The 25,868-nt window shown below is 41.8% G+C and overlaps 2 protein-coding genes across 5 annotated transcripts in view; one reads left to right on the top strand and one right to left on the bottom strand.

Annotated features, from left to right (window-relative positions):
* LOC124277873 (solute carrier family 43 member 3-like) overlaps window positions 1–13,948 on the top strand; it is a 31,147-nt gene extending 17,199 nt beyond the window's left edge. Inside the window, exons 7-11 of the mRNA XM_046713594.1 lie at window positions 4,006–4,107; window positions 5,515–5,704; window positions 6,213–6,327; window positions 6,774–6,878; window positions 13,919–13,948. Coding sequence (XP_046569550.1) covers window positions 4,006–4,107; window positions 5,515–5,704; window positions 6,213–6,327; window positions 6,774–6,878; window positions 13,919–13,927 — 521 coding nt within the window. The 3' untranslated portion in view covers window positions 13,928–13,948. The remainder of the gene's footprint in view (window positions 1–4,005; window positions 4,108–5,514; window positions 5,705–6,212; window positions 6,328–6,773; window positions 6,879–13,918) is intronic.
* Window positions 13,949–19,082: 5,134 nt separating this feature from the next.
* Window positions 19,083–25,868, bottom strand: part of LOC124277875 — a 62,305-nt gene continuing 55,519 nt past the window's right edge. For all 4 annotated transcript variants that reach the window (XM_046713596.1, XM_046713597.1, XM_046713599.1 and 1 more), the window contains exons 4-5: window positions 25,073–25,183; window positions 19,083–19,492 (exon numbers count right to left, since the gene is read on the bottom strand). In XM_046713596.1, the coding sequence (XP_046569552.1) occupies window positions 19,407–19,492; window positions 25,073–25,183 (197 nt within the window). In that variant the 3' untranslated portion in view covers window positions 19,083–19,406. The remainder of the gene's footprint in view (window positions 19,493–25,072; window positions 25,184–25,868) is intronic.

Here is a 25,868-nt window from a genome sequence, read left to right as displayed (position 1 = left end):
GTTGACACTGTATATGCTTTAATGATCCTTTACTGTCTGGCTCAACTACGTACTGTGCTGGACAGGGACAGAGAGAAAGGTAACACCGTCTAGTTCCAGCTGTTGACACTGTATGTGCTTTAGTGATTCTTTACTGTCTGGCTCAACTACGTGCTGGACAGGGGCAGAGAGAAAGGTAACACCGTGTAGTTCCAATTGTTGATACTGTATGTGCTTTAGTGATTCTTTACTGTCTGGCTCAACTACGTGCTGGACAGGGACAGAGAGAAAGGTAACACCGTCTAGTTCCAGTTGTTGACACTGTATGTGCTTTAGTGATTCTTTACTGTCTGGCTCAACTACGTGCTGGACAGGGACAGAGGGAAAGGTAACATTGTCTAGTTCCAGTTGTTGACACTGTATGTGCTTAAGTGATTCTTTACTGTCTGGCTCAACTACGTACTGTGCTGGACAGGACAGGAACAGAGAGAAAGGTAACGCCGTCTAGTTCCAGTTGTTGATACTGTATGTGCTTTAGTGATTCTTTACTGTCTGGCTCAACTACGTGCTGGACAGGGACAGAGAGAAAGGTAACACCGTCTAGTTCCAGTTGTTGATACTGTATGTGCTTTAGTGGTCCTTTACTGTCTGGCTCAACTACGTGCTGGACAGGGACAGAGAGAAAGGTAACACCGTCTAGTTCCAGTTGTTGATACTGTATGTGGTTTAGTGATTCTTTACTGTCTGGCTCAACTACGTACTGGACAGGGACAGAGAGAAAGGTAACACCGTCTAGTTCCAGTTGTTGATACTGTATGTGCTTTAGTGATTCTTTACTGTCTGGCTCAACTACGTGCTGGACAGGGACAGAGAGAAAGGTAACACCGTCTAGTTCCAGTTGTTGACACTGTATGTGCTTTAGTGATTCTTTACTGTCTGGCTCAACTACGTGCTGGACAGGGAGAGAGGAAAGGTAACATCGTCTAGTTCCAGTTGTTGACACTGTATGTGCTTAAGTGATTCTTTACTGTCTGGCTCAACTACGTACTGTGCTGGACAGGACAGGAACAGAGAGAAAGGTAACGCCGTCTAGTTCCAGTTGTTGATACTGTATGTGCTTTAGTGATTCTTTACTGTCTGGCTCAACTACGTGCTGGACAGGGACAGAGAGAAAGGTAACACCGTCTAGTTCCAGTTGTTGATACTGTATGTGCTTTAGTGGTCCTTTACTGTCTGGCTCAACTACGTGGTGGACAGGAACAGAGAGAAAGGTAACGCCGTCTAGTTCCAGTTGTTGATACTGTATGTGGTTTAGTGATTCTTTACTGTCTGGCTCAACTACGTACTGGACAGGGACAGAGAGAAAGGTAACACCGTCTAGTTCCAGTTGTTGATACTGTATGTACTTTAGTGATTCTTTACTGTCTGGCTCAACTACGTGCTGGACAGGGACAGAGAGAAAGGTAACACCGTCTAGTTCCAGTTGTTGACACTGTATGTGCTTTAGTGATTCTTTACTGTCTGGCTCAACTACGTACTGTGCCTGACAGGGACAGAGAGAAAGGTAACACCGTCTAGTTCCAGTTGTTGATACTGTATGTGCTTTAGTGATTCTTTACTGTCTGGCTCAACTACGTGCTGGACAGGGACAGAGAGAAAGGTAACGCCGTCTAGTTCCAGTTGTTGACACTGTATGTGCTTTAGTGATTCTTTACTGTCTGGGTCAACTACGTGCTGGACAGGGACAGAGAGAAAGGTAACACCGTCTAGTTCCAGTTGTTGACACTGTATGTGGTTTAGTGGTCCTTTACTGTCTGGCTCAACTACGTGCTGGACAGGGACAGAGAGAAAGGTAACACCGTCTAGTTCCAGTTGTTGACACTGTATGTGGTTTAGTGGTCCTTTACTGTCTGGATCAACTACGTGCTGGACAGGGACAGAGAGAAAGGTAACACCGGCTAGTTCCAGTTGTTGACGCTGTATGTGGTTTAGTAATTCTTTACTGTCTGGCTCAACTACGTACTGGACAGGGACAGAGAGAAAGGAAACACCGTGTAGTTCCAGTTGTTGATACTGTATGTGGTTTAGTGATTCTTTACTGTCTGGCTCAGCAACGTGCTGGACAGGGACAGAGAAAGGAAACACCGTGTAGTTCCAGTTGTTGATACTGTATGTGGTTTAGTGATTCTTTACTGTCTGGGTCAACTACGTGCTGGACAGGGACAGTGAGAAAGGTAACACCGTCTAGTTCCAGTTGTTGACACTGTATGTGCTTTAGTGATTCTTTACTGTCTGGCTCAACTACGTGCTGGACAGGGACAGAGAGAAAGGTAACACCGTCTAGTTCCAGTTGTTGACACTGTGTGTGGTTTAGTAATTCTTTACTGTCTGGCTCAACTACGTGCTGGACAGGGACAGAGAAAGGTAACACCGTCTAGTTCCAGTTGTTGACACTGTATATGCTTTAATGATCCTTTACTGTCTGGCTCAACTACGTACTGTGCTGGACAGGGAGAGAGAGAAAGGTAACACCGTCTAGTTCCAGCTGTTGACACTGTATGTGCTTTAGTGATTCTTTACTGTCTGGCTCAACTACGTGCTGGACAGGGACAGAGAGAAAGGTAACACCGTCTAGTTCCAGCTGTTGATACTGTATGTGCTTTAGTGATTCTTTACTGTCTGGCTCAACTACGTGCTGGACAGGGACAGAGAGAAAGGTAACACCGTCTAGTTCCAGTTGTTGACACTGTATGTGCTTTAGTGATTCTTTACTGTCTGGCTCAACTATGTACTGTGCCTGACAGGGACAGAGAGAAAGGTAACACCGTCTAGTTCCAGTTGTTGATACTGTATGTGCTTTAGTGATTCTTTACTGTCTGGCTCAACTACGTGCTGGACAGGGACAGAGAGAAAGGTAACGCCGTCTAGTTCCAGTTGTTGACACTGTATGTGCTTTAGTGATTCTTTACTGTCTGGCTCAACTGCGTGCTGGACAGGGACAGAGAGAAAGGTAACACCGTCTAGTTCCAGTTGTTGACACTGTATGTGGTTTAGTGGTCCTTTACTGTCTGGCTCAACTACGTGCTGGACAGGGACAGAGAGAAAGGTAACACCGTCTAGTTCCAGTTGTTGACACTGTATGTGGTTTAGTGGTCCTTTACTGTCTGGCTCAACTACGTGCTGGACAGGGACAGAGAGAAAGGTAACACCGGCTAGTTCCAGTTGTTTACGCTGTATGTGGTTTAGTAATTCTTTACTGTCTGGCTCAACTACGTACTGGACAGGGACAGAGAGAAAGGAAACACCGTGTAGTTCCAGTTGTTGATACTGTATGTGGTTTAGTGATTCTTTACTGTCTGGCTCAGCAACGTGCTGGACAGGGACAGAGAGAAAGGAAACACCGTGTAGTTCCAGTTGTTGACACTGTATGTGGTTTAGTGATTCTTTACTGTCTGGGTCAACTACGTGCTGGACAGGGACAGTGAGAAAGGTAACACCGTCTAGTTCCAGTTGTTGACACTGTATGTGCTTTAGTGATTCTTTACTGTCTGGCTCAACTACGTGCTGGACAGGGACAGAGAGAAAGGTAACACCGTCTAGTTCCAGTTGTTGACACTGTGTGTGGTTTAGTAATTCTTTACTGTCTGGCTCAACTACGTGCTGGACAGGGACAGAGAGAAAGGTAACACCGTCTAGTTCCAGTTGTTGACACTGTATATGCTTTAATGATCCTTTACTGTCTGGCTCAACTACGTACTGTGCTGGACAGGGACAGAGAGAAAGGTAACACCGTCTAGTTCCAGCTGTTGACACTGTATGTGCTTTAGTGATTCTTTACTGTCTGGCTCAACTACGTGCTGGACAGGGACAGAGAGAAAGGTAACACCGTCTAGTTCCAGTTGTTGATACTGTATGTGCTTTAGTGGTCCTTTACTGCCTGATCTGTCGTGTAGGTTGAACCTGGTTCAGAATGAACGACAGCAACACTATCGTGACGTTATTCTAATGCTGTCGTTGATGTTGCAGTGAGTTACTACACCAACGTCCACCTCTACTCCCTGATGCCCGCCATCGTCGTGGCCTGGTTAGCGGGACTCGTCTTCGACGGCGCGAAGAGGTTCTACCGAGGTGAGACCTGGGCCTCTAGCCCTTTCCGCAAAAAGCAAGTCTAGATTTCCTCAGGCTCGGATTCTCCCTTCTCACTGGGGCTCATTTTCGATTTGAAAAGAATTATTTGTTTCTATCAAAATTAAGTATATACAAAGCGTTAGTCTAGGGATTTCCCAAATATACGTTTAATGTATATATATGGCATGAGAGAGAGAGATATAAGGGTGAACAGAGAAGCATCTGGGACAAGTGGGAGTCTCGGATGGTTACAAGGGGCGGTGGGGTAGAATACCATGTGTGAAGTCTGGTGTCACGCGTCACGATATTGTTGGAATATTGTTAAAAGCAGAGTAAAATGATATTCCCTAACTCGCAAGTTCACAAAGTCTGTCCTAAACGTTGACTCATCTTATGTCACTACTGGTCATTTCTGCTAGTATTTGGAGAGATCCATTTGAAACTGACGTCTCTATTTTACGAGGCTATTGCATTACATCTTACAACTCAATCGTGACTTTGTTGTAACACGATATTAAACTGTGCACCCAGTTTCTGTTAACTGTTAAGAAGGCCGTGATTATGTTGGAACTGAATGCTGAAGGGTCGGTCGGTATACGACTTGAACTAAAAGATATCGCGGGATGTGAGGCCACTGCATTTACGAAATGTAAATTGCCTACATGTACGGGATGTGAAGTCATTACATTTTGGGGATGTGAGACCGCCTCCGTGGTGTAGTGGTTAGAGCGTCCGCCCGGAGAGCGGAAGGTCGCGGGTTCGATCCCCGACCGCGTCATACCAAAAGACGTTAAAATATGATACTTGTTGGTCCCTGCCTGGCGCTCGGCATTATCGGGTACAACAAGGACTGGTCGGCTCGGAGTCAGTATAATGTGTCTGAGTGGGGTATTCATGCTTCACTGCGGCATGGTATCTCAGTGGGCTAGCACTATAAAACCAGCTTAGGTCTGGGCTAGTACAAGCAGCCGCACATACACATACACACGCATGCACGTCGTCATATGAGCGAAATATTCTCAAGTACGACGTTAAACCCGATTTCACCTCACCTTTGGGGATGTGAAGTCCGTTTCACATTTTCTCGTCACTATTGATACGAGTAACGACAAAATGACATCGGTAAGACCGAGTGATGACGAATCGAGTGTTAAAGAAATAACGTCGATAAGTGAGGAATGGTGGAGAAATATCATCGGTAAGTGGCGAGTAGTGGAGAAATAGCACTGATAAGTGACGAGTGGTAGAAAACATGATATCTGTTAGGGGTGATGACAAATGACATCAGCAGTGATAGAGAAATGACATCGATTATCAATATAAGTGACGAGCGGTAGGGAAGTGATAGCGGTAAGTGACGAGTAACAGAGAAGTGATATCGTAAGTGACAAGTGTTACTTGTTTCAGACGATCTGAGGCCACTTCGAGGAAAGATACGGGCATCGGTAGTACCCCTGACGATGACGTCGCTAAGTGCTGTGCTCGTGTCGGTACTGATGCTGTGTCCAGATGAGAATGTGTTGTATGTGACGTTCCTTGCAGTCATGGTGTTTAGGGCGTTCCTGTACGCCACGGCATCGTCATTCCTCATTGCCGTGTAAGTAGCTCACAAACACATTGGGGCGGTGGGATAGCCTGGTGGTTAAAGTGTTCGCTCATCACGCCGACGACCAGGTTCGATTCCCCACATGGGCCCATTTCTGGTGTCCCTAGTTATTGCTGGAATATTGCTACAAGCGGCGTAAAACAAAACCCACTCACAAATGTATCAGCGTCCATCGGCAGCATATCTATACGTGACGACAGTAGTTCAATTTCGTTGAAAAATCAAAGACATAATATATGAAAAACATGTTTCCGTTGTGGAATATAAACATACCTCGCAACTCGTCTTATCAAAGGTCTTGGTTCGATTCCACACATGGGTAAAACTCGTGAAGCCTATTTCAGGGAAGACTAATATATTGCGATACTGTTTGGTTACTGGAAATTGATTACCACCGCAATGAGTACAACGTTTGGGTCATAAACATAGTTATGCTTCAGACACTAAAGGTATTTTTTCAAGGTTCCAAAAAGATTAGAGCCATTAACTTGAATTTCAGATTTCCACTTGAACAGTTCGGAATCCTGTACAGCGCCTCTCTGATCAGCGCAGGCGCACTGGCCTTCCTTCAGTATGCCTTGTTTATGTGGAGCCAGCACAGTGGCTTCGACACGGTGAGAACAGTGTGTTACCTTGATTACCGAAACGTCAATGACGTCACTAAATGAGACTCCTTTTTCCAACCCCTTTTTTAGTTCAGTTTGTTTTCTCAACTAAATGTAAACGGGGAGAGCACATGTGGCAAATGCAATTCGCTTTGGCGTCCTTAAGGCTTCCCCAATTGGCGTGCGAGTAGGTGAGACCGGGTCTCCAATCTCAGTTCTCACTGATGATTCTGATCGTGTTTCCAGACTTGGTGTCATGCTTGTCTCTGGACCCGCCGCTGGATAATCAGGTCGGGGCGGTGGGGTAGCCTAGTGGTTAAATCGTTTGCCTTGGCCTTGGTTCGATGCCCCACATGGGTACAATGCGTGAAGCCAATGTCTGGTGTCCCCCGCCGTAATATTGCTAGAATATTGCTAAAAGCGGCGTAAAACCACACTCACTCACTCTTTTTCAGGTGAACGAGTTCCTGGCTGGAATGGCGGCGTTTACCTTGGTGCATCCCCTCTATCAATATGTCTCGTGTGCCCGTACCTCACGTTCAAGGAGACACTACGAAAAAGTATGATCTCATTGGATGCATTGAAAAAGATATGATCTCATTGGTTACAATGTATATTATCGTGTAAACCCATCTTCGATTATCCAGGGTTAAATATCCCCAGTCTGTGATGAACAAGCGCGGATGTAGCTGATTCTTTCAGGATGGGGGCTTGATGTCATCACATGTAAACATACAAATGTTGGATAACTCGAGCGTGCGAACATCCTTTCTGGAATCGAGGATGCTAAATACCCCTTATCCTGGCGGGGCGGTGGGGTAGCCCAGTGTTTAAAGGGTTCGCTCGTCACCCCGAAGACCCTGGTTCGATTCCCATTTCTGCTGTCCCAATCTGTGATATTGCTGGAATATTGCTTAAGGCGGCTTAAAACCCAGCTCACTCACTCTGATCCATTCACTACAGCAGGGTTTTTTCTTCTTGAGCCCGATTTAGTCTCATTAACACCAGGGTCATACAGATTTGTCTTCTGTCAAAATCCCTCTTTTTGAGACTAGAGTTTATTAACAAATACCGCTCCAAGGTCCCGTCCTCAATAGTGATCTTTGCGCTAAACTAAATTACTCACATACTTTAACATGGGCTTACAACGGTCATAATGTCTAATACCCTGGACAGTCGAAGATGGGTCAGCCCAGTGAGGAAGCTCTATGTGTACACACACCGGCTCCGTCCGTCATTTTGCTCAACTTAGTTTCATGTACGTGGCACCCGTACAGCTTTCTGGTTCTGATATTTATGATTTTTCAAATGGTTGTTAAATTCATATGTATTCAGTATGAATTATCCTGATTCCAGATATATATTGGGGAAGATATGCTGTGATTCCGTTCCCACAACTTAGAAACTTTTTTATTTTTCTTAATGTAATTTAGCATACACAATAAGCAAGTGTTGATGCAGTGCTTCACACAGGGGCTTGTGACGAACAATAATGACATAAAGGTATATAATGGCACTGACTAGTTTCTCAGCTCTATATAAAATGACTGCTAAGACCCCGTCAGCGACAACATCTACCTTGGTGCCAGGTTTTTTTTCGTGTTTTGAGGGGCGTCACAAGCCCCAACAGTGATTCTTAAATTCGTAATCAAGCCACATTTCAGAAGTTGAACCCCTAACGGGTTTGGTCTTTGCTCTAGAAGGATTTGGGCTTTGCTCTAGAAGGGTTTGGCTGGCCTTTGCTCTTGAAGCTTTGCTCTGGAAAGGGCTGGTCTTTGCTCCAGAAGGGATTTGGTCTCGGGCTTTGCTCCAGAAGGGTTTGGGCTTTGCTTAAGAAGGATTTGGGCTTTGCTCTTGAAGGGTTTGGGCTTTGCTCCAGAAGGGTTTGGCTGGCCTTTGCTCTTGAAGCTTTGCTCTGGAAAGGGCTGGTCTTTGCTCCAGAAGGGATTTGGTCTCGGGCTTTGCTCCAGAAGGGTTTGGGCTTTGCTTTAGAAGGGTTTGGGCTTTCCTCTAGAAGGGTTTGGTCTGGCTATTGTATTAGAAGGGTTTCGGGCTTTGCTTAAGAAGGATTTGGGCTTTGCTCTCGAAGGGTTTGGGCTTTGCTCCAGAAGGGTTTGGCTGGCCTTTGCTCTTGAAGCTTTGCTCTGGAAAGGTCTGGTCTTTGCTCCAGAAGGGATTTGGTCTCGGGCTTTGCTCCAGAAGGGTTTGGGCTTTGCTTTAGAAGGGTTTGGGCTTTCCTCTAGAAGGGTTTAGTCTGGCTATTGTATTAGAAGGGTTTCGGGCTTTGCTTAAGAAGGATTTGGGCTTTGCTCTCGAAGGTTTTGGGCTTTGCTCCAGAAGGGTTTGGCTGGCCTTTGCTCTTGAAGCTTTGCTCTGGAAAGGTCTGGTCTTTGCTCCAGAAGGGATTTGGTCTCGGGCTTTGCTCCAGAAGGGTTTGGGCTTTGCTTTAAAAGGATTTGGGCTTTGCTTTAGAAGGATTTGGGCTTTGCTTAAGAAGGGTTTCGGGCTTTGCTCTCGAAGGGTTTCGGCTTTGCTGTAGAAGGGTTTGGTCTGGCTATTGTATTAGAAGGGTTTCGGGCTTTGCTCTCGAAGGGTTTGGGCTTTGCTGTAGAAGGGTTTGATCTGGCTATTGTATTAGAAGGGTTTCGGGCTTTGCTCTCGAAGGGTTTGGGCTTTGCTGTAGAAGGATTTGGGCTTTGCTGTAGTAGGATTTGGGCTTTGAACAGTTAACACGTCCGTAAGTTCATATTATACATTAGCAGCGTTGCTGAATTATTATATAGATTCCTGGTAGATAAACAACGTTGTGATTAGAAACGTTAGAATTTCATAGATTTAATTCGGTTTGAGATCAGTCACCTCTACTAATTAGTGTTTTAAGCAGATATATTTTCTGCTATCTTTGAGGTGAAATGACATCATAACTGCTAATAACATTACACGACACAATAATCTCCACACGGCAACGTACAGAAACCCTTTGTATCTTTATGCCAGTAAAGATTCGAGATGTTCATGGACAACAATAATGGCCAGTGGGAGGGGTGTATGATGTAATATTTTATGTGCGGTTTATTCATTTAGTTCCCGTTGTCTTTATAGCCTCTTTAACCTTTGTCGTTTGTGGTCTGCGGATCTGTCACCCGAGTGTCGTAAGAGGCGACTAACGGGATCGGGTGGTCAGGCTCGCTGACTTGGTTGACACATCGTATCCCAATTGTGTTAATCGATGCTCATGTTGTTGATCACTGGATTGTCTGGTCCAGATTCAGTGACCGCCGTCATATAGCTGATATAACGGTGAGTGCGGCTTTAAACAACAAATAAACAAACTATGTATTCTGAAACCAAGGACAAGTAATGGAAATGGCTCCATAGTGAATAAGTCAGTGAGGGTGTTTGTGGAAAATCGCGTTATTCGTCTCGATTAGATTAATATGTTAGCATCGATATACATATGGGTGTCATTTCACGCACACGCACTCGCGCGCACGCACGCACACACACACACCACAGTACATCGTGTCCTTTCCAACATATCCTAGCTACGTATCTCCTATATGGGCGTGTCTACATTTGGATTTGCATATATATGCACAGAACCTGATGTGCATACTGTGCTTCATATCAGGGAAGAAGGTGTACGGTATTTTAACGCCCATGAGTGTCCAAAAGTAATTACATTCCATCAACCAGGGCGGAGCTTATCATTATTTCATGACTTTCACCAGAGATACTATTTAACCTGAGTGGTCCATTTTCATCTAAACACTCAAATTAGAGCCATACTTCAACGAGCCTTAGGATATTTCAGTACCCGACATTTAAAGATGCCGTTTTATTGGCGACGTCTCTTGATTTTCCATCCACGTGATTATTGAGGGCCCTCAACGTGGATATGAAAGTCTGTGGAGAATGATCATAATTCATTGCAAGTCATAACATCGTCTCTACTAATACCTCAGTGTGGTTTTACTGTAATACTCAAGAATGATCCCGAATGCTGCAGTTGCCACCTCCTCCTCCATTCATCCTTTAATATCAGTTTGTCTGTGTCAACACCCGTGAAGGTCCGGGTTAGAATTTGTCTTCAGCAACCCATGCTTGTCGTAAAAGGCGACTAACGGGATTGGGTGGTCAGGCTCGCTGAATTGGTTGACACGTGTCATCGTATCCCAATTACGCAGATCGATGCTGATGTCAATCAATTGATTGTCTGGTCCTGGATCCCGTTTCTCAAAGCGATCGTAGCGCTACGACAGTCGTAAGTCTATGTTAAAGTATGGGAGTTACGATCATCTTAGCGCTACGATCGCTTTGAGGAACGGGGCCCAGACTCGGTTATTTACAGACCGCCGTCGTATAGCTGGAATATTGTTGAGTGCAGCGTTAAACAACAAATAATGTTTTTGTCAGTACTGAGGCTACCTACCTGGCCGTTTGGCTGTTAGTCATCAGTAATATTAAATCTGTAAACCAGTCTCCTTACTAATATATTAGCTCCACATACGTATCGTTTATTTCTTTATGGAAAGTTGACTGTTACTAATGATTTTAGAACGATAACGAAAACTAGTTCGGAAAACAAGATGGCGACTAAAACGAAAACAGATTTTGGAAAACAAGATGGCGGCCCCCGACGAAACTACTATACGCTGGCAACCCTTAACACCTGGTAGTGAAATACAGACAAACTGATATTAACCAGTGAACTGATGAGGAAATGTGTTAATCGCAGCTGGGTCAAGAATGTTAGCATTTAGTGTCTCAAAGGTTTAGTAAGAATAGTCTCCACACGTTGTCCTACTGTATTGGCAATGCAAAGCCGGTTTTAGTTACAGAGTAATCTTAGTGGTGGAGGGATGTCGAATGTGAGCGATATATATGATGCATGTGTGTTAAGACAGTTTTGTGTTGTTGTTTCTCAGGAAAATGTTTTATATGCAGAAAAAGTGATCGTATGTTGATCAGTGGTTCTGATGAATGAATGAATTTAGTTTTACTCCGTTTTTTAGCAATATTCCACCAATATCACGACGGGGGACACCAGAAATGTGCTAAACACGTTGTACCTATGTGATGAATAGAACCCGGGTCTTCAGTGTGACGAGCGAACGCTTTAACCACTAGGCTACCCCACCGCCCCATCAACGGTTCTAATTCAGATTGGCTGCAATCATCCGTGGCATGATGGGTTAACTTAAGGTTAGCTTAGTGGTTAAAGCGTTGGCTCGTCACTCCGAAGACCCGGGTTCGAATCCCCACATGGGCACAATGAGTGAAGCCCATTTCTGGTGTCCCCCGCCGTGATATTGCTGGAATATTGCTAAAAGCTGCGTAAAACCAAAACTAAATCAGTTGGGTGTCGGGCGTACGCTCTAACCACATGACTGTCCCGCCCTCCCTATATTTAAAATCACACCATACGCTTCCGACACTTCATGATGATGATGATGATGATGACTGATTGCACGTGGATGTATTTTCAATATCAACCTTAATATATATATTTATTTAACTAATGTCACCGTGTTTATTGTTTTTATCCATTCGGACACACTTGGAATTTATGTATCTGATGTCATATACTCGATTGAGATGTTCCTTTTGACGGAATACTTTCGAATTCAGTCTGCACGATTGGAACAATGCAAGAACGTGCAATTCAACAGAAACATACCTTTCTTACATGGCACTTACATCCAAACGTTCTCGTGTTGTGACGCTAAATTGTAACTCAGTCTCACTCAATCACTTACATTTATGACCGCCTCCGTGGTGTAGTGGTTAGAGCGTCTGCCCGGAGAGCGGAAGGTCGCGGGTTCGATCCCCGACCGCGTCATACAAAAAGACGTTAAAATATGGTACTTGTTGGTCCCTGCCTGGCGCTCGGCATTTATGGGTACAACAAGGACTGGTCGGCTCGGAGTCAGTATAATGTGTCTGAGTGGGGTATTCATGCTTCACTGCGGCATGGTATCTCAGTGGGCTAGCACTATAAAACCAGTTTCAATCTGGGCTAGTTCAAGCAGCCGCACATACACATACACACGCATGCACGTCGTCATATGAGCGAAATATTCTCAAGCACGACGATAAACCCAATTTCCCCTCCCCACACTTACATGTATTTGCATGATGTAAAAACTGCCTGAAGCGCGCGTACAAGTGCTGTTGGGGGTAAGGGGTTCCTGGGGCGCGGCGGAGAGTCGGGGTGACCTTGTAGCAGGTCATTAGATAGGAAGTGTCCTTGTTTTTAGGAAAATGAAATAATTTTTAAACAAGGCATTCTGCTAACCGTTGCATTAAATCTCTGATCAAAAATATCTTTTAGCATTAACATGGGTGGTGCCACGTCTTGGATGCTTGTCGCGTTATGCTGGAGAGTTCCACTTTGTCGGATCAGTAGATGTTGATCATTGGCTATCTGGACCTTATCTACTGTCCCCTGTGGATATGTTCTTCAAGGTGTGTGCTGCTTCAACGCGCTGCAAACAAACGGGTTCTACATTTGACCCTGTCTGAAACCTCAACAGCCAGCTGGAAGCCAGGACTTGCCCCGCGGACACGTTTATGGGCATCCTCGATAATCTCCGGGGTATACGTTACGATCACTCTCCACTAAACCCTGGATGCATCCACGGCTTGGCCCGATGATTATATTACCTCCCTTTGCTGGCTCCGTATTCTCACAGTAGCCAATCAGCGAAGCCTCGGTTACATCCGAGCTTGCCAGTGTCAACAAAGATAGCGGTCGCAGTCACGAAGGTTTGTTCGCAGTGCCACTCAGATTTTGGGGGGAAATAATACAGACAAATTGACAGATCTAAAACTTTAAAAACATATATGAAAGAACCCCTTCTTCCTCTTTCAGAGTACCTGTGCATCAATTGTGTTGCCAAGTTTAAACAGTTAGATAATTTATGAAGCGAAAGTGAGTTGTGATTGGTTCGCTCAACTTCCCAGCGTAGGCACCTGATTGGATAAAAAGCCAGCAAAGGGAGGTAATAAAATAATCGGGCCAAGCCGTGGATGCATCCATGGTATAGTGGAGAGTGGTCGTAACGTATACCCTGGAGATTATCGAGGATGGTTTATGGGATATTGCTGGCGTTCTACTGTTAATGGGGTGGTGGGGTAGCCTAATGCTTAACGCTTTCGCTCGAAGCTCTGAAGACCCGGATTCGATTCCCTACATGGGTACAACGGGTGAAGATCATTTCTGGCGTCTCCGGCTGTGATATTGGTTGAATATTCCTAAAGAGGAGTAAAACGCAACTCACTCACTCACTTGTGCCAGTTGTGGTAATGGCCCGAACCAGGTGCTGTTTCTGGATCGGCTATTTGAGATTGACAATATGATTTTGTAGCAATTAGGCCAGAGCAATTATATTTCTTGTTTTACGGATCTGCCGGTCAAAAAATAAAATGTTAATATTTTTATTGGCCAAAAATGTAAATGTGCAAGAAAATGTTTTTGGATTGTTTTCTGCCCCATATATACTTTATAAATTGCCAAAAGTAAAAATACTTTTAGTATTTAAAAGGAGTATTACTTTGACTGCTGATTTTTATTTCTATTTTTTCCTCCTGCCTTTAGGTTTTCTGAGGACAAAAATCCGTAAAACAAGAAAAGAAATTGGTCTGGCCTCAAGGTGGTTTATCACTCACTAACGGATCAAAGCGGCTGTTGGTTACCATGTACCTGGTCAGTGTTGAGCACTCATGCTGGGAAGATAGTACTTCTGCACTAGGATTGGAGTCAAGTGAAGGATTTGGTACTTGTAATCTGGATTGATGTAAGATGAAAGCAACGCGCTTTTACTGATATTTACAGGATTTTATTCAGAACAGTTGATGAAACAATCCAAAGGAAACAAAGAAACAGAAAATTCCGGTTCCGACTGGAACCCAAACGTTGGACGTGAAACCTCATCTACGTGAACACTCGGCTATAGTCGGATTATTCCCCAACTAAACAACCCTTGGTGTTATATATAAACACAAGATGAGAATGTTTCCATTATATCGCGTGAATGTAGCACTAGGTATGTCCCAAGTTGGAACAATAAGCTTACTGAAAATCAATCGATGTGAAACCGACATTGAACAAGGTAATGTGACATAATTAACAGTTGTATTCTATAAGGCTGGCTGGCGATATAGATTATAGATATCGATCATCGTTAAATGAATATCGACCGAGAAATAACTGAGCAAAAAATGAATAAAAACTCTTAAAGAAATCAGCACGTCACGCCTGTGAATGGTAACATATGTTGGATTACCAACAAAACGTTTTCCTGAAAATACTTTGTTTGGTTCAAAATATCATTTTTAAAGGCACAATGTCAAACTTTTTCGACAATATTATGTAATATATTGATAAAAAAAAAAAAAAGACTTATTATCCCTTACGACTTGCCTGAAATCGATAATTGAAACTTCGAGGCGAACAGCTTCCAAACAGATGACACTTGCCATATGTGGAATGTGAACGATTGCTCCGAACATTGAAAACTGTCGCACGCTGTGTTGTTGGTGTTTGCCGAACTGGCCTAAATCACAAGTTGCATTATAGGATATTCGTAGAGAGCGTTCCAAGGAACATAAGTCTATGTGGTTCGTTTGAAGTAAAGTTCGGTCGCGAAACTCAATTTAATGCAACGTTGCATTAATTCATTCGAACTTTTTAAATTCATATTGTAATCTTAAAACCTATTTTTTAAAATAAATGATATGGTAGCTTCGCTGGGGCTGATAGTTATAATTAATGAGAGAAATGCATTATTGATTTTTAGAGAAGTGTGGCGTGATAGTGTGCCTTTAACTAGCCATTGTCATTTATAATTAGCCACTGATCAGTGACCAATTTCACAGCATCAAATATGATCGGATTTATCTGTTCCTAAATATCGCACCTCAATTCTCCGGAAGTTATTTATTTATGATTCTGCAATTTTATGGAATGCTCTCTCCTCTACAAAAAATGTACAAATTCATTATCATCGTTTAAATCAAAGTTATCTGGAAAAAATGACAAGGTTCCAAAATATTTTCTATTTGGTGAAAGAAAGACAAATATACTACACACGAAGTTAAGACATTCGTGTAGTTCATTACATGCAGATCTGTTTCGTGTTAATCTATCATAGAGTAGTGCTTGCAATTGTGGTGCTCATGTGGAAGATGCTACCAATTTCTTTTTAAAATGTCAAAAATTTGTCAGTTGCCGTTTTGATCTGAAGCAAGACTTTGAACTTATCAAAATGTTCACTTAGACATTAATACATGTACCATTCTTTACGGCAACCTCTGCTCTGCCAAATACTATTAATGAAAATATCTTTAGATAATATGTCTTAATATTATTATGTCCATTCATTACGTCCATTCATTATTGTTCATGTTTCTGATGGGAGCGGGCGGTAATAAGTTACATAACTTGTGCCCAATCCATTTTAACATTGAATAAAATATTTTCAAACAAGCATCACAACGGTCAGATGAAGGGACTTCATGTAGATACAATGTTTGAAACACGGTCTTTGTTTATTTAGTTTGTTGTTTAACGCCGCACTCAGCAATATTCCAGCTATAAGGCGGCGGTCTGGACCAGACAATCCAGTGATCAACAACATGAGCATCGATCTTGAATCTCTTTCAACATCTATTGTAGATATATGTTGTAGACGGTAGTATGTATGTTGACGGGTCATGGTTGTTCAAATGTAAACAAATAACATAAGTTAACGTGTTTTCCAAATCATTCAGCAAACTTCAAAATCGTTTCCTGGAAGATGACTTGTTATGTATTTTCTGTGGTAATGCATTCTCTGTGTTCGGTCAAGACATTCATTGCTGAAATATAATATAATGCATGCTAGAATGCCTAAAGTTGTGTATCTTGTTGGCTATCAAAATGATTTCATCTCTGTCCTGCAATAGCTTAATATCCATTTTCAGTCCGTTTAAGAAATTTATTTAAAATATCCACTCATCTGAACAATATGGATCACGGCACCACAACATTTCCATTACATAAAATACATACGTTTCTGTTTGAAATTACATTAACATTACATAAAATACATACGTTTCTGTTTGAAATTACATTTACATTACATAAAATACATGTTTCTGTTTGAAATTACATTTACATTACATAAAATACATACGTGTCTGTTTGAAATTACATTTACATTACATAAAATACATACGTTTCTGTTTGAAATTACATTTACATTACATAAAATACATACGTGTCTGTTTGAAATTACATTTACATTACATAAAATACATACGTGTCTGTTTGAAATTACATTTACATTACATAAAATACATACGTTTCTGTTTGAAATTACATTTACATTACATAAAATGCATACGTTTCTGTTTGAAATTACATTTACATTACATAAAATACATACGTTTCTGTTTGAAATTACATTTACATTACATAAAATACATACGTTTCTGTTTGAAATTACATTTACATTACATAAAATACATACGTGTCTGTTTGAAATTTCTTCTTAAAATGACGTTTGAAATTACACCTGAACAGTATGAGAATAGTCTGTCGTACAGACCTGAAAAAAATATATATATCCAATGTAGCCCATGCAAATCTAGAATGTGTGGCAAGTCTAGATTACAGCAGATAGAGTCTCTGAAAATGAAGAAAGTCTCAGGGCTCCTTTTTATTACATTTTATATTTATTATTATGAACTGGTTTTTTTTCTGTAAAATATGTTCATTTCCGAGACTAGGGGCCGTAAGTTCGAAGCAGGTTTTTCCGAGACCAGGTTCAGTCCATTGGTCTAACGGTAATATGGAAATGTAGTTTAGATAAACTAGCATTCCGACCAGGTTTAAATGTATTAATTACGTTTCACTGATTTTCCACTCCTGAATTTGTGAAAATCCATGTTTGAGCATGCTCAGTTGGCACTTCCTGTCAAAGCACATGGTAAAGTAGCATGGAACGTCAACATCAGTGAACAGCAGTTGCTTTTACGGTTTGAAGAGTACGTTTTGAACATGGCTACACCCCAAAGGGTGAGAATAAACAACTTTGAAGAGCAGCATAAAGATTTATTGATAGATTTAATTAAAGAAAATGTAATAATTATTGAGGACAAAAAGTGTGTCCTTCAATCATTACATCAAAAGAATTCGGCAAGTTTTAGTTGATGTGTTTTTTGAAGATCAAGGTTTAGCTGATGTTTCAAATCACTTTTGTGGTAGAGTTTGTTTTGGATATGATATTGTAAATTCTGTACCAACTCGAATTTAGTTGTTAGTCTAAGTATGAGACTCCCCGTGTTCCATAAAGTTGACGGAAACTGGTTGCCATGCGCAACTATGGCACAGAGTCAGATTATTGAAATTTTTTGCATTTCACATACTCGCCGCGAATGATGATGCGGCGTTAAGCAATACTCACTCACTCACTCACTCACTCATTTCGCATTTCAATTTTTACTCAGCTCCCCAGCAAAATCTTGATATATTTAGGTGTTTATCACCATCAACTAGTTTTAAATAAGTAACTGATATAACTTACCAAACCGAAACATGAGTCTCATTAACCTATTCAGACAATAACCTACATTTCAGCCGATCCGAATGTTGTCGTGTGAAAGTGAAACTAGACATCACAAACAACTATGGTTACACTGAATTCCAATTTCTTGTTGCATAAGAAAATGGTATTTACAAATGAATTTTAATTTCAAACTTTAATAACATCGTATATCTATAATTTATGGCGAGGTGTAGGCAACATGACCTTAACTAAGACGTGACAGACAGCCCAAGTTTGATGAGGTCGTAAAATGATTCACAAAGCATCTGGCTCACTGGTTACACCTTATGTTCTTTGCGCTTATTCAGTGTAGTTCTGTAACGCACAATGTGATATAATATCAAGTCCGTACCAGACCGCCAAAGGTTTCTAGCGGCAGAGCCTCGTTTTGAGATTTCCAGGTTTCTGTTTGTCAGTGCTCGCTGCACGACAGAGCGCGCTGCACGACATGTTTGCAGCGTTTATATAGAGCGTAGTGTTGCAATGTGCTTAGATGTATCAAATAATACTGATTAATATTTATGTATCCAGTTAAATGAATTGTTCTCAAAATGCTGGACTGGTTATTGTACTAAGTTGCGAAATAGGACGGAACCCAGTCAACAGGAAACGAGACTGTTGTGTAATCAATGTTTTGACTTGGCATATTCTGAACATACTGTCGCTTACATCTTGAAAGACTCGTCTCTATGTCGATCTTCCATTCAATGTCATATTTTTGTCTCTGTACATTCGCGTCGTTTACAGTCAGTATCAACTCGCATTGAAAACAAACACAGAACCTGGTCTTAAACTAAATAAATAATTAAATATACTGAGGGGGAAAATAAGGGAGCATGCGTGCTTTCATGTGATCCCTTATTTTTTTCCCTCAGTATATATATCCTTCTTCGGTATACTTGCATAGTTGTTCTGTATCAGAAAGACTATCACATCTGAGAACTGTGTTAAGATCCAGAAGGGTAAGATCCTTGTATAAGTGAACTCAGCAGAAAATGGGTACCCGGTGGAAAGGTTAATCCTTCTAACGCCTCACAGGCAGCTTGGGTAATAATATCCAGCATGTTGTAGGCGCTTAGAGCATGTTCCCGCGGCGTGGAGTTCAGCGCTATGTAAGTGGCCTCATTTATTACTATAAGTATGCAGTATCTAATCTGAGAGACGAATGAAGATCCTGCGGGAAATGACCTTCCTAACACACCTAGGCCATGGGAAGGTCCCCTGGGGATGTATCCCGGGTAGTCCTCTGTGCAATACAGACTCTCAGCAGGTGTATGAAGTACACCACGCAGTGTAAGATGATAGCAGCAATGGCCGAACCGACGGATACCGCGGCGCTCATGCCCGGGTTCTTGTTCCAGTCTAGGACACCATAGACGAAGGGCTCGCCGACATCGTTGGAGCCACCTGATAGGACGTACACGGCGTTGAAGACGCCGTAGATGATGGCCAAAATAACTGCATGGTAGAAATGGAGCAGCCGCACCGGTACAGCCGTCACCAGGAGGTTGAGCACGACGTAGATGATGTTGGCGCCATGGGTGAAGAAGCTGATGTAGCTGTGGCCTGGAAAACCCTTGAATCTGGAAATAGCAGGGTTGTGTCAGTTATTTAGTGGTGTTGTATATACTGACCAGCAATAAAAACGCAACTCACAATTCATGAAAATTATACTTTTTCAGCATGAGTTTGGATTTGATACTTTAACACAACTGTTTTGATTTCTTGAATTGCGTTTCTTTTGCTGGTCAGTATACATGTATGTTGAAGTGAGTGAGTGAGGTCAGTTTTACGCCGCACTCAGCAATATTCCAGCTATATGGAGGCGGTCTGTAAATAATCGAGTCTGGACCAGACAATCCAGTGATCAACAGCATGAGCATGGATCTACGCAATTGGGATACGATGACATGTGTGAACCAAGTCAGCGAGCCTTACCACCTGATCTTGCCTCTTACGACCAACATGGATTTTCACAGATGTTGTGTTGAAAGATGCAGTAATACCATCTTCGTGTATCCAGGGTGTTTATCATTACAATAAATACCCCGATCACCTCGCCACTTGAACAGAACAGGATTCTATTCTCATAAATCATACAAAACGATATAGAGAACATACATATATTTTAATTCAATACAAAGTGTCATTATGGCTTACATACATATAAATACATCATAAATGAATAATTAAAACAGGATAATATGATTTTCGTTAAACTGGGCAGTTTCTGTGCCAAAGGAGGATAGACGCCATAGCTTATTGTCTCCGAAGTAGCGGGAAAACCAAGACTACAAACATTTCACAGGATTGTACACTCTATAATTATTCAGTCCTACAGACCCGGAAGCTAATATATCCAAGAAAGCCCACGTAAGTCTAGAAAATGTGGCAAGTCTAGATTTCTACAGCGTCAGGAAATGAAGAAAGTCTCATGGCTCCTTTTCATTATATATTCTTTTATTTTATTGTGAACTTTTTGTCTGAAAAATATGTTCATTTCAGAGACCAGCTGTTAGTCAAACTCTGTAATCTATTTGGACATCTATACAATACAAATCAGGCTTAGAACGAAGCTCTCAAGTCGATGGGTCCAGAGCATGTATAATAGTGATGATTATTAATGATATATTATCACGATACAACACAACACACGATCGAAGAAAACCAACAATTGTATGTATACTCAACTATTTAATGGTCGCTGTGCCATATGGGACCGAAAACTAATTTCTATCAACAATGAAGCAATATTGACTGATGTGGTATTTATTGTCAGTTTGTCATTTTTTGTCAACAGTTATGACAAAAGAAAAGAACCGGCTGGTGAAAAGGTTCAGTGCGTAAATTCCAGCATCATGGTGACAAAAACGGCGTGACGAGCGAATGCATTCGTGACCCACTCGTGTTATTCCGGGACAAGCCGAATAGCGAGAATCTTCTCGGAGCATTCGTAACTTCTCGCTTATTTCCGTGACCTACAAGAAGTCTCGTACCCCAATCGTACGCCATTATTGCCAAGAATCGTGGCAAACCAATCAAATCGCGCGTAGTAAATCGCATTTCGAAGCATGAAAATGGCGGCACCGTTGAAACTTCGCTAAACTATGCAAAGCACAATTTAAACATAAACTGAGCTAAAGGATCAGAAACTTTAAACACTGAAACATATTTACAAAGGGAATGACTATTGCTGTTTTGCCCACGGGATATAAGATATTCTAGGAGCCATGTTTTGAAATTCAGAGTTATCATTCCTTGGTAATAGTTCGAGACTATTTTCATCTCCATGCCCGTTTGCGCTTAGGCAGGGCCTAGTCGTAAAGATGGCCACGACAGGGGTACGAGACGCCATCCGGAATGACGCGAGTAGTTAAGAATGTTCTTGGAGGTTACGGAAAGGGGCGAATGCTTTAACCACTAGGCTCAGTAGAGCAATCTCTGTAACTACAATTAATTGTGTTCCTTCATATATACACGACATGATCTATATCTGTGTTCCTTCATATATACATGACATGATCTGTATACGGGCTGAGTGATAATACCGTAACATTGATTTTATGAAATATTGACAGTTCCGAAAATCTCCGCTCTATTGACAAGGCCATTTATCGTGCGAAACACTGACGTTGGCTGCTAAATGACCGACAGCTGGCTTAGCCTTGTTTATCTGGGTCACCCGCGGCTGTCAACATAACTATAAGCGTGACTCTCCCATATTTACGTTGAGTATGGTTAAGATTTCTATAAATGATGGGGCCCGGCATGAGTACGCGTGACCTTACGTGTCCAGTCGTGTGTGGCATGACATTAACAAGGTTTTATATACGGAGCACCCTGGTTACAACGTCAACGCCAGAATTTGCCAGAACGGATTTCCACCTACTGAAATTCCCTGGACATAACACCAAGCTATCTAGAACGCCTAATTTTTTTTAGAATAATTGTTTCTTTACCCTCCCTGGTTGTAATGCCAAGATTTATGCCAATCGGTCGGCTTAGCAAAACAGCTGCATTGATCAGCTAAATATTTAATGTGTGTACATAGTTTAGTGAGGCTTTTTATCATTGGTTGATAATTTTTATTATTTTTTAATATTATCATTATTTGTTGTATATTTTAATTATTTCTTAAATTATTTTTTCAATTGATTTATTTATTTTAGTATTATCATTTAAAAAATTATTTATTTTTATTTTATTTTTTTATTTTTTTATTATTTTTTTAATTATTTTTATATTTTTGTTTTAAAAAATTGGGGGGGGGGGGGTTATCTGATTGGACTCAAAATATTTAGTGAAACTAGTAAAAGTACTAGTCTACTACTAAAAGGTAAAAGAGAGTGTCTAGCAATAGATGTGAACCAGGAGAGAGATATTAAACATGCAGCCGTCCATCCTCATTTCAGTCATCAGTTAGGTGCCCACTTGTCCACAGTATGGAATGTCCTATCAAAGGGGGAACGTTTAGTGACACCGTAAGCAATAAGGACAAGGTCACTGAAGAGCACAATAATCCTGTTAATACGAGGCTGAGACAAACATACCGACCTAGAAACACTACATCTGGTTCTCTGATGCTCGGTCACAAAATATTTACGATAACTGATGACAACCTTGACGAGAGTATCCAAGACGATGACATGCCTCTGGCAAGTCTAGTCAGCCGTGTCAAATCAGCCATCGATAAAGTTAACTGGATGACCGGGGAATACATGGTTCACACTGACCGCTCAACCAAGACGTGCAATGCTCTCTCTGATCGTGGTTTCTGTGAAAGAGTGTGATGAAGGTTCCCAAGATGTGACCGCCCTGAGTGACAGTGACCATGCCGGCCTGCCCGGGCCACCTTGATTCAGTGATTGTTTGTTTGTTTGTTGTTTGTTTGTTTGTTTGTTTAACGCTGCACTCAGAAATATCCGAGCTACATGGCGGTGGTCTTTAAATAATCGATCAGATAATCCAGTGATCAACAACATGAGCATCGATCTACGCAGTTGGGATACGATGAGATGTGTCAACCAAGTTAGCGAACCTGACCACCTGATCCCGTTAGTCGCCTCTGACGTCAAGTATAGGTTGCTGAAGACAAATCCGAACTCGGATCTTCACGGGTCCCCAATTCAGTGAGGCTAGAAAGCTCACGAATACTGTCATGAGACTTTCGAGTCTTTGTCAGGCGATGATCCCGGCAACAGGAACATATGTTCTGATTTAATGGACAAACTCCCATCTATCTCACTACGCAGCAAGCAATCTACGATGAGGGACGTTTTCAAACAAACTTCTTTGCAAACACCTAACTACTTTGGACATTGTTTATTATATTTTAGGGTACTAATGTTTGATCGACAGATTTGGCTTCTCTGCTTATAATGCCACCCTGGTTAATACACCATACGTCTTTCTGGACAAATGGTGACGTTATAGCCAGGGGAGACTGTATACAAATTGGAACTTCTTTGACTGCTCCCCTTTGTGCTTGCAATCGCAACTAGTGTACTTCAACCTACTTACTTATCATCATCCCATTGTACGTCAAACTCATCAATTTATAAACTCAACTCTAATCACAATCAATCACTCTGTACTTCAACCTCCTCTGCTCAAATCACTTATCAAATATCCAATGTACATCAACCTTGTTAATTGTATATACTCACTATGCAGCTATGTATATATTCTCCTTGCTTTAAATTGTTGTATCACTTGCTTGATAACGGTGTTAGTACCTACACCGAAACGTCGCACTCATTGCAATAAAGAAGTTGACTATCCATAGAACTTAGTTTTACTTCATCTTCACAACTTCTAAAATGCCTCTCAAAGAACTTCTTTGACTGCCTTTGATCACTATGCAACATTGTATATTAACTATAGAAATTTGAAAGAAACAATGTTTTATATGTTTTCTGATTAGAGCACTGGAATATTCAGTTTAAGGTATTGAAGTGAGAGACCCAAATCCTGTCGACCCATTGTAATTTTTAGTCCCTTACAACAACATAACTGACACAATTTTTTTACAGTATTGATGTGAAATCTCCAACTCTAGTCTACACATTTGTATATGTCCTTTGTGTGACATACAACTAACTACCCACTGGAAATACTCGAACAATGCTTTTATGGCTTTATTTAATTAATACGATAAGAAAAGCTGTGAAAATATCATTTATCAAAATAACACAGACCCACCCTTCATCTAGCCTTTCGTAACTGATACAATGATCAGCCTGAATTTAACAGGTAAGACGATGACAAACCTTGAAAATATGCGTGTGTAGTCATGCATATATGAAACGGTCCATCGCCTAAGATAACTACCTGACACCTGAGGTGATAACCTCACCCGTCCGTGCATTCTCACAGGTGTGCAAATGTCACTTGAGATGGAGGTGGTCTCATTATATTGCTGCTATTTTACTTTATTGAGGTAGGCGTTGACGTAGGTGGCGATTAAGATTTGCTTGGGAAAATTGAGGAATAGTTACAAGCTATGAAACGGGATGAGAATTGGGACGTTTGAGGTTTTGAATCAAGAACTATTTGGGTTTGGGTTTTTTTAAATTGATATCTTCAGAGGTATAAGAGCCTGTATTATCACTCTACCCGTGAAGGTCCGGGTTAGAATAGTGACCTTCAGTAACCCATGTTTGTCGTAAGAGGCGACTAACAGGATCGGGTGGTCAGGTTCGCTGACTTGGCTGACACATGTCATCAGTTCCCACTTGCGCAGATCGATGCTCATGCTGTTGATCACTGGATTGTCTGGTCCTGACTCGATTATTTACAGACCGCCGCCATATAGCTGGACTATTGCTGAGTGCGGTGTAAAACAATAAACAGAACACCGGGGTCGTATGACTTGAGTGAGAGTGAGTGAGTGAATTTACTTTTACGCCGCTCTAAGCAATATTCCAGCTATATGGCGGTGGTCTGTAAATAATCAAGTCTGGACCAGACAATCCAGTGTTCACAGCATGAGCATAGATCTCCGTAATTAGGATACGATGACATGTGTCAACCCAGTCAACGAGCCTTACCACCCGATCCCGTTAGTGGCCTCTTACGACAAGCATGGGTTACTGAAGATCAATTCTAACGCGGATTTTCACTGGTCACTTGAGTGTGACAGCGTGGAGGTCAGTTATACTTACAGTCATGTATCAGCGCCCAGTACAGCAGGCTGACCACGAACGCTGCTGTATTGGTCAGGTTGGACAATACCCACAAAACTTTGTTGTACCACGCGTTGACTCCTTCCTGTCCTGCGCAATAAATACATAGGAACTGTAAGATAAGATAGGGTAGAATCGGTCGTAAAATGGGTTGATAAATGTGATAGAGAAAAGAGGTGGGGCGAGATGAAATGGGTCTACATGAATATTGCATACACACTAACATCGTTTGATGCGTAGATCTTAAGGCTGTAAAAGCTTGGCCCATTTGAATTAAATTAAATTTTCATTCTTTATTCATATGGTTTTCGGTTGTGTCGAACATCGGATAGCTCGTAATATTTACTAGGTCCCTTCAAAGTCGACACAATGGTTTTCGACTGTATATCGACTCTATGGCACGTGTGTATGTGTGTGTGCGTGCGTGCGTGCGTGCGTGCGTACCGAGCGCTAAGAAGGTTGTTGTTCTTCCTGTTGTAAAAGCTTAGCCCCTTTGAATTTTATTCTCTATTCATACCGGTTTCGGTTGTGTCGAACATTAGATAACTCGTAGTATGTACTAGGTCCCTTCGAAGTCGACATAACTGTTTTCAACTGTATATGAATTTAAGGTACGCCTGTGTGTGTGAGTTTAGTTTTACGTCGCTTTTAGCAATATTCCAGCAATATCGCGGCGGGGGACACCAGAAAAGAGTTTCATACATTAAACATATGTGGGTTTCGGCCCACTAGGCCACCCCACCGTTTCTCAAGTTATATGAAACTCGTACAATAC

The sequence above is a fragment of the Haliotis rubra genome, unplaced genomic scaffold (assembly GCF_003918875.1).
Source record: "Haliotis rubra isolate DU_JTF1 unplaced genomic scaffold, ASM391887v1 Scf229, whole genome shotgun sequence".
Taxonomy (NCBI): Eukaryota; Metazoa; Mollusca; class Gastropoda; order Lepetellida; family Haliotidae; genus Haliotis; species Haliotis rubra.
This window is presented reverse-complemented; position numbering and strand designations above follow the sequence as displayed.